At 39.0% G+C, this 15,326-nt stretch overlaps 1 protein-coding gene across 12 annotated transcripts in view; it reads left to right on the top strand.

The window, feature by feature from the left end:
- DGKI (diacylglycerol kinase iota) overlaps positions 1-15,326 on the top strand; it is a 367,036-nt gene that overhangs the window by 246,730 nt on the left and 104,980 nt on the right. For all 12 annotated transcript variants that reach the window (XM_036230859.1, XM_036230852.1, XM_016122880.2 and 9 more), the window contains one exon: positions 10,802-10,902. In XM_036230859.1, coding sequence (XP_036086752.1) covers positions 10,802-10,902 — 101 coding nt within the window. The remainder of the gene's footprint in view (positions 1-10,801; positions 10,903-15,326) is intronic.

Genomic DNA, 15,326 nt, shown 5'->3' on the forward strand with positions numbered 1-15,326 from the left:
CTGAATTCAGCTAGTTCCAAAGTTGTAGCTAAGATATTTGACTGAAATGACAGTGGCATTTGGAGAATTACAAATGTTGCAAAAAGGCCAAAGGTTTCCAGCTTTATATTATAGACAACTGTAATTATTTTATTTTATATTTTATTTTTCTGAATCGTTTAGACTCTACTGCTCTCAGGAGAGGTGACTTATCTCCTGTAATTGGGACATAAATAAATAAATCTTTTGGTTCGATGGTATTTTATTGCCCAGGAAAAGTAAAATAATTATGTGTTTCCTTGAAGGAAGGTTCTTGGCCTATGGATATGTTAGAATACTGCCCTTGCTAGAGACACCATCTACTTCGATACAATAAGTGAAAGGAGAGAAAGAAACGTGACCAGCAAAAGTACCCCAAATTATGTTCACATTCTGTTATGACATTCTCAATAGAAACGATTCTTTTTCCTTCTTTCTTTCATTATTTCCCTTTAGTATTGGTAGTACTCAAATGTTAACTAGTTAATATTTTAACTAATTATTTTGTGTTTGTTTATTCTTTCTCATCCAAGTAATTTATTAGTCTACCACTAAAAGTATATCATAAGGAACTTTTTTCTCAAGTTTTCTATCAAATTTTACAAAGTTATTTTTGTTGATTAGTAATTGTCGTAGTGATAGAATTGCCATACAATTTTTACAAATTTTGTTCTAGCGATGTGTCTTTATTCTGTCCATTCTTACACTGACAAAAAATATATATATAATCCTTTAGTCATTGGGTCAAAACGTAGAGAAAGGTAATGAAAAGTTTCCACCTAATTGGCTAAATTCCTGAGACAGAAAGGAGAATTGAGTTTAGAACAACGGTCCCCAGCCTTTTTGGCACCAGGGACTGGTGCTTCTATGAGAATCTAATGCCTGATGATCTGAGGTGGAGCTGAGGCGGTGATGCTAGTGCTTGGGCAGTGGCTGCAGATACAGATGAAGTTTCGCTTGTTCTCCTGCCACTCACCTCCTGCTGTGTGTGCGGCTCAGTTCCTAACAGGCCAGGAAACAGTACTGGTCCATGCCCTGGGGGTTGGGGAGCCCTGTTTTCGAGGACTCTGATTCGTTCTCCTTGGGTTTCTGACAAGGAAACACTGGGTAGTGGGAACACATCTGTGCTACGGGTGGGGTCTTAGCTTTCTGCCAGCTGGAGGTTGATGAATAGGAGAGTTGGAGAGCCAGATGTAGTACCACTGAGTATGCCCGACCTTGGCAAGCCATTGTCAACCTGGAGGGGGGAAAAAAAGAGTCAAAACATAATAGAGTAAAATACTGATGACCTACTAAGAAAAAATGACTTTGCCAATACTTTCTCTAATACCCAGACTTTAGGAAGTATATGTTCCTTTTATAAAATGTTTTGTATAGAAAGCTAAAACCACTTAAGGTAATATTTGTTATGTAATGCCGTTTATTGTCAGGCCAATGCTTTTTTATTTCCTTGATATAACACAAAACATGGATTCTCTCCTTACTGAGGCTGTTTCCTGTGGCTGCAGAGCTATTCCCTTACGGTTCACTTAGTAGCTTTTCAATAGGACACATCTTGTAATTCATGCATTCAGTCCTTTCTCAAATTGGGGTTACAACATTTCTTGACCTTGGCCATATTTATTTTTACTCCATTAAAATTGATTCATGCATTTTGCCTACTGCTCGGTTTGGTCATTTTTACTTATAAAAATTCTAAATTCTAGATTCATAAGTGAAGTATTAAAAATTTTTTAAATTACATGTACTCTAGAGTTTTCTTTTTGGTAAAATATTGTTTTAATGTTGTGCATAGACACTCACCCAAATGCCAGCACTTGATTCATCAAAGTGTTCAGAATTACTAGATGATGAACAAATATACCACTAGTTTTAAGCCTGAATTAGCATCCTTACTGATGTATGTGAAAGGCCACAAGTTTTGTCTTCCACGAAATAAGACTTTTTAAACTACACAAATCCCAACACTTATTCTACGCTCCCTTCCAGCAAAGAAAGTCAGTTTCTTTATCAGTTGCAAATAAGATAAGGATATTATAACAGCTTGTGATTATAAACCCAAGCAGAGAATTTTAGCATTTTAAATAGCAAATAAATGTGAGGTTTTCTCTTTGTTTGATATCTAGAGATTGAAACCTGAAATAAAAAAGAATTTTTTTCTGAGCATGTAAGATCTGAAGTCATTTAGGTGGCTTGGGAATAACATTGTCTTATCATTTCTCATTGGTTCAAGCCCAATGGTTCCTTACCTCATGGAGGCAGTGATTGATGATCCTCTACACCATCAGAAGAGCAAAAGAAGTCTCCATACCATTGCAGTTACAGTACTAAAAGTAGCTCGTGTTAGTGTTTCACAATGGCCTTTGTAGTCATTTTTAATAACCAGGAAACCCCCATTACATGGACTGACTTCATGAAGTGGAAATGATTTGGTGTGATGAAAGACAGGACTTGAGTTTTTTACTTGTCCGCATTCCGACTGTTCTTAACTGTTCTTTATCTCAGCAATTTGAATTTGTCAAATTCTGCTACTAGAAGGCATGTTTCCTCTACCTCTAATTTTCATTCTTCTTTATTTCCTGTGATACTTCCCTTGCCTTTCATCATGATATTTTTGTCCAGTTTTAATACTCTTTAAGCTTAAAAGAGCAAAAAAAAAAAAAGTGTAAGTGGGAAATTAAGGTCTAAAATTCCTATGCTGCAAGACTTTTTTTCTAAAAGAGTGTCATCCCTAGTTACCAATTTAGCAAACATTAGGGCAGTAGACTACTTTCATGAGATTTAAATCTCTGGATGGTATCTAATGATAAGTACGAATTCTTTTTCACTCGTATGAGGCAAGCCAGAGAATCATCTCCATACATGAAGATAGCACAGCAATAACATAATTATGCATATTCAGTGATAATGCATGAGCATCGAAATTATGGTTTTGTAATGGGAATCACTTTTTCCTTTGAACCAGAGTCTGTTGAGGGATCCCCATTCTGGCCAGTGACGTGCCTTACACATCACACATGCGTGGGTGTGATAAAAAATGTAGTCGGTTGTCATGAAAAATAATTTTTCTCCTTGAAAAGATAGCAAGTCCACATGAGAAGCAGCAGCTTAACACATGTTCAAAGCTTTGTGGTTGGTATAGATTGTGGGAGACGTAAAGATAGATATACATAACTGCATCCTGTTCTCAAAAGCTCGTGATGATGAGGGTGGGTGGGACAAAATCACCATGTCAGAATCACATTTCCGTTTCACAATGACTGCTCAGCTGGCACTTTGACTGGATGCAGAGCACAGTTAGTCTAGGTATGAGATGATAGTAGCTTGTTCTGCTTGGTTTTTAGTGGATTGGGTAAAGAAGCATACATATTCAAAAGATACTTAGAAGAGGATGAACTGCAGGGGAGAGAAAGAAGGAGCAGATGGAAATTTAGTTGAGAGCTCAGGAGAGTGTTTCGAACTGAAATCCGAGAAGAAAGAGCTTCCAGGAGCAGGAAGTTCACATGAGTGTGGAAAGCTGCTGTGAAGGGGGAAATAGGGTGAGAACTGCTGCTAAAGAGAAATGGGTAGTCAGGAAAATTTGAAATATTGATCCAGTTGAGTTGAGTTGCTTTACAATGCCACCTACCGAAGCCACGACTAGTTCTTCATCTTTGCTTCTTCTTTAAATGCTAGGAACGGGGTGACTCAGCATGTCAGTGTGTGTCTGAAAATCTTCAGAAAATTTCAGGATTATGCTTTGTTTCAACCAACGGCCTAAATGTTTTTTTGCTCTCTGATACTTATAGCCTATTTTAAAATCTATTAGCCATTAAGTCAGCCAGTGTTTCTTTGACATGTGTCTAGTTCTGGTGCTTAAAACTTATGTTCTTTGGCCATTAATGCCTGTGGCTGGTTGTTTCAGTGACAGAAAACCCAAGTCTGGCCCAAATAATAGAAGGAAGACCAATAAGCAGAAACTATGGAGAGAGGAGGAAAGAGAGAGAGGAAAGAGGAGAGAAAGAGAGAGAGAAATGGGTTTAGATTTTTTAGGATGAATTTACAAATGCTTAGAGCAGTCTAAACAAAGAATAGGCTATGTCCATGCTGTACCTCACTCCTAGATGAGGATCAAGCAGAGACTGAACAGCTGTTTGAAGATGCAATCATAGAAGATGATAGAATCAGATGGGATAGCAAATATTGAGTTAGATAACATCTAAGATCTCTCCCAACCCGATAATGCTTTAACTCCATTATGTTGTTGGAGATCAGGAGGGGATTGCTGTCGCACCTAATTTGTAAGCTATGGCATATCAACCACCTCACAAATGGATTGTTAGGGAGCTGAGACCTTACTCAACTTCTATCAAAAAACAATTAACCTTTAGAGGTACTTTCTCTAGAAACACGAGTCGGGCAGTGGAGTTTATGATTGATTGCTGCTGATGTGACTGGTTTTTATCCTTGGTTCCAAATTCAATAACTTCTTTACAACTTATTTCAGATTCCCGAGACATGGTTCTGTCATTTACACAGGAGACAATAAAATTATTAAGTTTTATCTGAACTTGGCAGGTGTTAAAAATCCATTTTAAATCTCCATTTGGAAGCCTCGCTTCAATTTGGTTTTATTATTCAATGTGAAGAGGCCTACTTGCATGTATTTTTGGATAGGTTATTGTTAGTGACAGTTTGAAAACGTCCCAGGGTAAATTACAGCATTTTCTAGAAAGTTTGCTAAAAGAAGTCATTGATTATAATTATTTCTAAATCAAGCCCGACTTGATAGCTGTTGAAAGGATGTGGTGGTAGATGTTTCTGGTTCACTGTTATTTAATTGAAGAACAGGCAACCCTGAAATGGTTTGTGTACTTTCCCGGAAAGGACATCTACCCTTTGTTCTTTCCTCTATGTTATTATTTGGGATCCCACTGGAGATAACGATGCAAGGGATAGAACATAATCCAACTTGGATTTACCTCCAGATCTAAGGGGAAATGGACAGCTAAATCAGGGTTTTCCAGAGAAAGGCCTCTTGGGAGCAGCTTAGAAATGCTCTGACGGCAAACTGTGCTAAAGGCTCAGGGCCATGACTTTCTTGCATTTATTCATTTGTCCAAAAATAGTTATTGTAAACAACACATGTTGGGCTCTATTTTAGGTGCTGGAGATGCAAAGAGGAGGAAAAATTCGTCTTTCATGCCATGAATGCACATTATAAATTAATATTTTAATCGAAGTCCATGCATAAAATAAGGTCCGGTTCAAATGAATTTTATTAAAGATTAGTTAGAAACATACTTTATTATATCTAGGTTACGATTGGGTAGAATCTCACATTTCCATTGCTGAAAAGAAATGGAAGCAACTTATTACTATTATTATTAAATCAGGCCTCAAGGGAGAAAGGCAGATAGTCGTGATGCTTTTCTGCCTTGCAAAGGAAAACACTTTATATATGAAAGACAAGTGCTTGGTTTTAGATAGATAGATAGATACATAGATAGATAGATAGATAGATAGATAGATAGATAGATAGATAGATAAAAAATTTCATCATAAACATCAATGTGTCTATGTAGTGAATGTTTTAAGGGCAGGTCTTGCACTGAACTATTTAAGGACTATTAATGAAAACAGGACATTTACAAGAAAAAAATGTACAATAATTATATAACTTTAAGGATCTCTTTTGTAACTTGAATTAAGATTTGTATTCATAATATCTTTCAGGAGAATATCTTGCAAACATTCATAATCCCCACTTGCATTCTCATCCAACAGATTATCAATGGCTATCCAATTCCAAATCTCGTTTCCTTAGCCACGTCAGCAGAATCTCATTCTGCTAAGGGCTGAGATCTACTAACTTCTATTTAGAACTGGGACTCTGGATTCTGCTGTGATGTTTTTTATCCAGGACAGAATAAAACAATATGGGGCTTGTGGAAGCATCAGGATGCTAGTAATAGTAACACAGCAACAATAATAACACATCTTTGAGCGCTTACTACCTATCAGGAACATGTTAACTGCCTTCGATGTGTCTTCTCATTCATGCTCACTACATTCTTATTATCAGTATCGTTTTCAGATGAGAAAATGCTTTAGAGAAGATAACTTCAGAGTTTACAACATCAAGCATATTAACTATCAGAGGTCGGATTGAAACTAAAATTTTTCTTTTTTTTTAAAGTTTATTGGGGTGACATTGGTTAATACAATTATATAATTTGGGGGCATACATTATAATTTGACATCTATATATTCTATTGTGTGATTACCACCCAGAGTCCAGTTTCCTTCAGCTACCATATATTTGATCCACTTTACCCACTTCGCCCTCTCCAATCCCCCTATATTTGACCCCCTTTACTCTGCCTACCTTCCCCTTCTCCCCCCACCCCCTACCCTCTGGTAACCACTAGTCGACATCCCTGAGTCTCTGTTTATAAAACTAAAATTTTTCTGACTCTACATCCTGCTTTATGATCTGTACTGTATTGTCTTAACATTAAGGGCTATTATTCCAAGATGATTCATGTTTCCAGGGAGAAGAGAAAATTACGTGGTGTCAGTAGTCTGGAAGTGACCCTGGGGAACAAAATCACCCAGCCCATCCCCTTTACCCATGAAAAGTGTCCATGTGGAAGAGATTGAAATGAGAGGAGTCTGTAATCAGTCTGAGAGAAGCAGTGTTTAGTAAAAAAAAAAAATGGGTTGAAAGAATGAAGTTTGAAGACATAAGAAAGGAACTTGACCCTAATGGATTGAAGTCAATGAAGGGTCAATTTTTATAAGAGCTATCGGCATGACCCAGAGGAGAGGAGAGAGTAATGAGAGCTAGGTATAAATTGAATAGCAGTGAGTGTTCAGGGAGTTGTCTCGAAGTCACTCCCCTCCCTCCCCCAACACCTCAGGGGGACAGGTGTACCTAATGTGGATAGGGAACTGGTGGTCTGGAGGTTTTGGAGGCCCATGTGAGTGCCTTGAGTAAGAGGTGTTCTTGCACTTCCCAAGAAAATCATCGCGGGGGCAATTGGAAGTTGAGTTCATAGCCATGAACTTCCACTCTGTCCAAGGAGCTCAGTCTCGATGTTTCAGAAGAAATTAGTGGGAAGGTGGTGGTTCACAGATTGCTGAGTTCCTGTGGGATCCTTGAGAGGTTCCATGAAGTCAGCTTCAGAACCCCTAATGTAGAGCTTAAACCAGTATAGGAACAGCTTTTGGTAGATGTTGACACAGAGGTAAATTTATTTTTACCCAGGTTATTAGCTTCTTCTATGCTCTACTAACTTCCTTGGCAAAATTTAATTTTAGAAAGCTAATGGCAGTGCATTCCCCAGACTCCAAAGAATACCTTTGTCATCCTCTACTTCCAGTCAGCCATTAATGAGACATTAATATATTTTGACATAAAGGGAGTTGACTGAATGACTTGGCTTTTATTTCATCTTAGTGTACTTTTCCTCTTCCATGTCCTAGTTGTCCGTTTTCATGTTATTGATTGGCCTATAAAATATTAGGTGGGAGGAGATGCAAGAGAATCATGACACCAGCCAGGCTAGACGATACTCCCTCAGCGAAAACCCAGCAGCTTGTCAGCATGTCTGGGGAGGTTCCTGTATGTGCCTTAAACTTCTCCCAACACCTGCCGTTAGCAGATGCTGTGGTTTATTAGGCAGAACCTTATCTAGGACAGGACTCTTCAGAATAATAATTATACTGATAATAGATAATACCCATTGGGTACTTACAGTGTGCCAGACAATTTTTTCTAAGCACATCACCTGTACCGACTCATTTAATTCTTATAATATCCCAATGATAATCCTGGCGAATACTGTTATTATCCCTTTACCCATGAAGAAACTGAAGCACAGTTTCCTGACTAACTAGGAAGTGGAAGAACAGTGCTTCAAATCCAGGCGATCTGACTTGGAGTCTGAGCTCTCAGTTCATTGACCTTCCTCTCATAGCTACTGTTTATGCCAGGCTTACACTTTCGAAAGGGTTTTCCATCACGGGCTGTATGATTGATACTCTGAAATGTGTGGGTGGGCCTCATCCGGGCAACATTTGACAGCAGGCCAAACACGAGGTGCTGTAGTTAGAAAACCAGGATTAAGCAAGCTGATGTTGGTGGGAAAGCGGGGTGCATCGTTGCCAGGGGATGGAGGGCTGAGAGCAGGATAGGGGATGTGGCAGAAAGCAGAAGGTGGATGGCAGAGAGTGAGGAGTGGCTAGTGAGAGTCTTCATTTCCTCCCATCTTGTTTAGCTGGTCATTCTGGGGATGAAGCGAGATAATATGTGAATTCATCTGGAATCCAAAAGTTCTATTCTCATGACAGTTCCTGTTGTACGTCCATGGTGTGCTATCTGTAAGTCAGGTGGGAGGCCGTGGTTCAGGAGGCAGCAGTGTGTGGTGGGCACAGATGAGAAGCTGGGAGGTAGAAATGTGTGGACATGGAGTGGGAACCGATGGATTTGAGGAAGGGGGTACGCACTGGTTAGCCAATGAGGAGCTCCCTGGAGGAGCGGGTACAGTGACTGGTCTGCAGTCATTCTCTGAATCTTATTTCCCACTATACTGCTACTGCAGTCGCCAGGCTCAGTCTTGATACCTCCAGGCCACTGGAGGAGACCAGAGCCCATTACCAGTAAATCGACAGTCATCACAATTATCGTTCAGGGAGAGATCGTTCAACCTCTCTCCTCCCAGGCTCCCATTGCAGAGTGTGATAGCCCACTGTATCCTATAGATTCAATTGCTCTATTATCCGCTATGCTTGCAGGAAAATTTTTGCTAATTACAGTCTATGCAGGTCATTGGAGTAAACTTGAAAATAAAAAGATCGGACTCTTCTTAGTTTTGGGATAAGCATTTGGTGTAACTATTGTCACGGTCACAGTTAATCGCCGAAATTCTTTCCTGTCTACTCACATCTTATACCTAACAGTGCTATAATTCCTATTTTTACTCTTATCCTGAGTTACATTTATTTACATAGTAACGTACTTCTAAAATAATTATATTATTTTTCTAAAAACATTGATACTCAATGTAAAAGAATCTTGAAATCCTATCATGTGGAGATAGCCACATGACATTTGTTAAATACTGTGCCCAGACATTTCTGTCCCCGAATTTGTTAAACACAGTATTTGTTAAATACTGTCCCCAGACATTTCTCTACATATACAGACTCCAAGGTTTCACAGTTGATGTGAGTCCGATCTTATGCCATAGGTAATTTTCCATAACCTTTTTTCACTTAACAGTACATTGTAGTCAGACTTCCCTCTAAATAAGTGAAGATCTACATACTCATTTGTAGTATTTGCCCAGCTTTCTCGTTTGAATGTACCACAGTTTACTTAACCACGCCCCCGTTGATTGTTTATTGATAAAGAAAAGAATCCAAGTGCCATAGAGAGATCATTTGGCTCTGTTAATCCAGGTTCTGTGACTTTGCCATCAAATCCATGGGATTTTGGGTACCGTATAATGTAAAGGAGCATGTGGTTGGATGTATAAGTGTTATTCGGGGGATGAGTAGAGTGGGAGTCTATATGGAAGAAGTTAATATACTTGGCCCGAAAATGAGGTTTTAGACAAGAGAATTAGATTACATTATTTTTTTCTCTCCCTCTTCCAGAGTCGCAATGAAAGTAAGTGCACACGTGGGTGTGTGTGTGTTTGAGTGGGAGAAGCAGTATCCTGATAATATTTTATTGTCCTTCCAGCCATCATTTTTTTCTTACCTACCTCCCTCCCTCCCTCCCTCCCACCCTCCCTCCCTTTCTTCTTTCCTTCCTTCCTTCTCTGAAATGAATTGAGTGATGCCATTCTTTCTGCTATCATCGATGGTAATTTTACCCCATAATATAAGAAAAGAGAAGCAATTCTTTATTTGAGAAAATTCTCTGAGCCAATGAAATCCGAGGGCGAGATAATATTCAAGGACAGGTGGGGATCGTGTTATATTAATAATTTGAAGAAATGTGTTGACCCATAGTGGCGATGATGAAAACGAAATTGTTTTGCTCAACTAATGCCCATAATTAAACTATTTAAAAAATATTACTTAAGAGCATCCAGGTGTAAAGACATTGTGAAGATGAACAGGATGCTTCGGAGAGTTTGGTACTACCCCTGTTATTATTTAATATTCTGAACGAGTTTGGATTGAATTCTTTTAAAATGAATTACATACTTCATTCCCTTCCTAAAGAAAGTTCATTGTACGTATCTAACAATTTTTCCTTCATTTTGGGGTGTTCACAGGCACCATCACCGTCAGCGTTTCTTGTAAATTGTTCTGTCTGAGCAGGGCTCACAGAGACTTTTGGGGTGTAGAAAGCTAATTCAGTCTCAGCCCTGTATTTTCTGGATTCTTGGTCTGCTCTTTATAGTTTTTCTGTCTCTTCTGAGGGCCAAGCCGCCATGTTTGGCGGTCATGGTGTATTTCTTTGTAGCTCTGTGACACTTCTCACTGCATGTCATTTATTATGGAACTAAACATAATTATATGTTTATAGCAACTATGATATGAATGGTCTCCAGAAGCTTTCACCACTTATTTCCTTGTTCTTACCTAAATGTCAGAATCTTGAGGTTTCTGGGGAAATGTTCTCCAGATAATTGCTATAGTCTGGTAAAGAGCCCACAATTCTGGTTCGAACGCGAACTTCCTCTCCCACGCGAGAGGAGAGGAAGTCACCGTTAGCCCCGCCAGGCGCGTGACCCCCAGCACCGCTCTCTTACCCATGTCTGACTTCACGGTTCTTGTTTTGCAGTCCCCAGTCTGTCCCAGACCGCCTGAGGATCCGGGTGAACAAAATCAGTTTGCAAGATTACGAAGGATTCCACTACGACAAAGAGAAGCTCCGGGAAGCTTGTAAGTGGGAAGTGCCTGATGGATTTCATGTGATCACTGGCTTCTTGATCCTCTTTGGTTTGACGGATAGATTCGTCTTGTGTCCAAAAACTATGGTTAGAGAAATGAAGGGAAGGGATGATATGGGGGCTGGAGAAAATGGAACTGAAGAAGGAAAGCAGCCAAACACAACTATTCTGCTCCAGATGCCAAGGTTGGATTTCTTGGTTTATAAACACGTTAGTCTCAGGTTTACCGAATGTGAGAAAGCAGAAGGTAAAGTTGGCGGCATTGCATGGTATAGTAATAGCTAGAAAACTCCTGAGACAGCGTACGTCTCTTCCTGGAGCCAGCATTACCAAATACTGTCCTTATTCTTCATGCAGCTGTGACAAAGTCATCCGTGAAGACATGTCCAACACTTCTAGCTATTCTGTGATTGTATGATGTCAAGGAAGGGCCCTCAGAATACTCACATGTTGTGATAAATGGCATTCATTGATGATGAGGTGCCGTTGTTTCTGAAATCTTAAACTGAGTCGACGTGAGTTATTTCGCGATGTGCATATTTTCCATATACTTCTTTAACTACAGAACAGATTTTTAGTTTTCCAATATACCATTCAGTATTTACTGGGCACTTTTTACATTCCCGTCACTATTTTAGATCCCTGTCTATGTTATGATATATGAGATAACTGGATAGAGTAGGGCAGGAGATGTTAAGACTGCAGGTGTGTTAAATATTGGGGTCCCAGGCTCCTTCATTATTGCGAGGGCCAATAGTCAAGTGTAGTAAAGTCGGAGAAGGTCAGGGCCATTGTCCAAGGGTACAGGAAGGGACACCAATAGACAGGCATTTTATGCAGAACCAGAGGCGTGTGAACTAAAGCTCCACACTGGCTTTATGCGTGGGCCTGCCTGGAATTGTAGAAGATGCAGATTGGTGAAGTTGGCAGGAATGGAGGAGGGGACGCATTCCTGGGATCATGACTTTCAAGCTTTGATTCTTGGACCTGTGATCTGGAGCGGGGTTCAGTGGATGGAAATCCTGAAATCCAGGGTCAATCTTGGGTGCATGGACCTTCAGATCTGGAGACGGCAGTGAGTAAAGATCCGTGTCTATGGTTGTCCAGTCGCTGAGCCTACCAGGGAATTCTGTGGGAAATTACTGCTTCTTCAATTCTCTCTGCTGCGTTGGCTCCCTCCACCCTCTTGTTTTTTTCCTTAAACATCAATACTCTTTAGTTTCTCCCCAGAGTTAACTCTTTGTCCTCTCATTTCCTTTGGTGGGAAAGTTCGAGGTGGAAGAGTAGCAAAAAGCCGAAAACCTCTGCTTTTCTCCCTCCGTAGATGACAGATTATATTTTCTAATGTAAATGACTTTATAAGTACAGACTAGCAGAAAATCTAATTTAGCTCATAGCGTGATGGACATATATGTCTGCAATGGGAGGTGTAGCTTCGATGTCAATGAAACTGACTTTTAGAGGTTACTAATTATAAAGAATAGTGTATTATGTTCTTTCTGATTTCAAACTTCTAAACAAATAGCTTACAATTTTTGACAACTAGAAAAAGAGGATGGATCTCGTGTTAGTGATATTTGCAGTTCACCATCAGCTCTGAAGAAAGTCAGTTGAGAGTGAGGAATTTGGGGCCGTAATGGGATTTGAGGCTTATCTGTGGATTTCAGCGATCTATTTTTCTTGTGCATTATCCATCCACCATGGCCAGCGGTAGTTGTGATTTGCGTTTTTTCAAGAAGATAACATTTCCTGGCAGATGCTTTACCCATCACATCTTATGGGATAACTTCTTTGTGAAGAAATTTCCCATATCAAATTGGGGGAGGTAACGATATAAATATAAATCCAATAAATTTCAGCGCTGTCTTCGAGACCCAAAAGAACAAAGAAACACTCAAAGAGTGAATCAAGGAATTATCTCACCCTAAAGATTTGAGTTTGGAGAAAAAAATATATTAATTAGAAGTAAAGGTGGTCGACTCAGTCATTCTACTTTTAATAGATGGTGATGATGCTTCTCACCTATAGTTGCTCAAGAAAGTTTGTCCTTTGTATTATTATTTCTTACCCTCACTCTTTTTGCTCAGCTCCAACTTTTTAACTGACCACAGATTCATGGGAAGGCTGGCAGAGCTCAAATTGATTATAAAGGAAAAAACGCAGTCAAGCCCATACGTGGCATACTTGCCAAGACAGATTTGTTATTTCAGAAGCACTAATTAAATGAAATGCATAAAACATACCTAGATAAAAGGGATGCTAGGAATGCACTCTGACCTGCATCCCAGAAGAAAGAAGAAAGTGATCCTGTTAGGTCATTTATCTATTGATCAAAGTCCAGACGAGAGCAGTACTGCATTACTGGGTTTTAGAAAAATTAGCTCCCTTTCTTGATGCTGCACCAAGTGATTCATCCAGGGAGCATGGGCTGTTTGCCATCACTGTTTAATAGAATCTTGCTCGTGTGTCTGGATCATTATTCATATTAGATTACAAATCAAATGTTTGTTGTCTAACAAAGCCCTGCTTCCGTCTGCAAGGCAGGACTTCTTGATAATTACAGGATGGCAGCCCTTTTAATCGTCTTGTTTATTTTGACATAGAAGAAGATGACTATGCTATTTCAAATACTTTCCATTCCCCTTTCGTTTAGCTCCAGCTCACCTGGAGGCAATTCCCCTAAAATAATAGTACTAAAGGGGTTAGTCTTGCCGGTCTCTTCTTCCGCTCTTGCCGGTGTGTTTTAGACTTACTTAAAGTAGTTAAAGTCTTGTTAACTGGATTTATGAATTATTAACTCTCACAATAATGGTTATGATGTCCAAGGGAGGAAAGTCTATTTAACTTAAGAGGTAAAACATAAAGAGAAAGTGGCCATGTTAAAAAAAAAAAAATTCTTAAAGTAAATCTATAATAATGACAGCAGAAACTCACTCTTATGTAATCTAAATGAAGAATATGAATGAGCCCATAATAAAGCATGCAATACACAGTTGTCGAGGCCCCAGACAGCCTGCCCCGCAATATCTACAATGGCATACTGATTGTTTTGAGTTAAGTTACTTACTTAAGAAACTGCCAGTGCAAGAACACTGACCTCTCTCTGTCCCCCTCAAAATGGGAGATAAATCTCCCGGGTCAAAGGTGGCCTCCCTACACCTGCCGGTGGAGAATTCTCATGTCATTGGAATTACAGAATCCAGAGCCAAAGAGTCTGTATAAACAAACCTTATCGCCTCTTTATTAATGTACTCCCCAAGCCCACATTGTGTTTAGATCCCTCACTAATAAATACCCAAACCTTGCTTAGATTCCTTTCTAATAACACTAACTTTTCTTCTGCTGTCAGTTCTTCACTAATTTATTATTTCTTTGTCTAAAAAGTATAAATAAATGTCTGCTTCCATCATTTCTTTCAGCCTCATTTTCAGATCTGAGCATCATATTTTAACCATCCATGCACATGGATTACATTGGATTTTCTCCTGTTAATCTAGCCTTGTATTAACTTTATGATTAGTCCAGCTGTAAGAACTAATAAAGAAGGGTTGGGAGGTGAGAATTCTTCCCTTTCTCCGATATAATCTAGACAAAGGATAATCAGTTTTGAAAATCTATTGTTTCTAGTTTGAAAGAGTTTTATTGATATGTGATATGTATTTTTATATCTAGAATAACTTGATACTGGCCAGGATTTAATTCTATCTCATATAAATTGGCTAAAATTTGCTTCTGGCATTAACTCACTCTGCACTTTTGAATTGCTATGATAATTCATACAAGTCTAGGGCTGAAAGTAAAAAGCAAAAACCAGGTTAGGATTCATTGGAAACATGGATACTATAAAGGTAGAAGGGAACTAACATTTGTTGTATAACAAATATAGCATTCAACAACCTTTTTATATACACTAGCTCAGTATAATGGATATTATCTGGATACTTATAATGTATCTCTATATAATATATAATACCTTAATGGAATTTCCGTGCCTTTTATTTACCGACTTAGTAGAAGAGTCGGAAACGTTTGTGTTTGTATCTCAGTTGCAACCTTGACAAAGTAATTAATTTCTCTGATGAACAAATCTCTCATCTCTAAAATGAGAATATAACTGCAGCCTCATTGGTTAAATGTAATCTCGTATATGAAACCTCTGGAGAAAAGTCTGGCACATTCGCATGCTCTCCTAGAATAGTTGCTGTGATTGTTGTGGCTGCTGTTGCTAAAGACACACTGCTGTCACACCGCCCCTCAATCTCAGGTCCAAAGTCAAGTTCAGAGCAGCTGACCTCTTCTACATGTAGCTCTCACTTCGAGGTGCACAAACTACCTTCAGCTCACTCTCTCACATTCAAAAATAGAAACTAAAACACTGATTAAAAAAACACAGAAAGATTAAAGGAAGAAACTATA

The sequence above is a fragment of the Rousettus aegyptiacus genome, unplaced genomic scaffold, assembly GCF_014176215.1.
Source record: "Rousettus aegyptiacus isolate mRouAeg1 unplaced genomic scaffold, mRouAeg1.p scaffold_m13_p_13, whole genome shotgun sequence".
In the NCBI taxonomy this organism is placed as follows: Eukaryota; Metazoa; Chordata; class Mammalia; order Chiroptera; family Pteropodidae; genus Rousettus; species Rousettus aegyptiacus.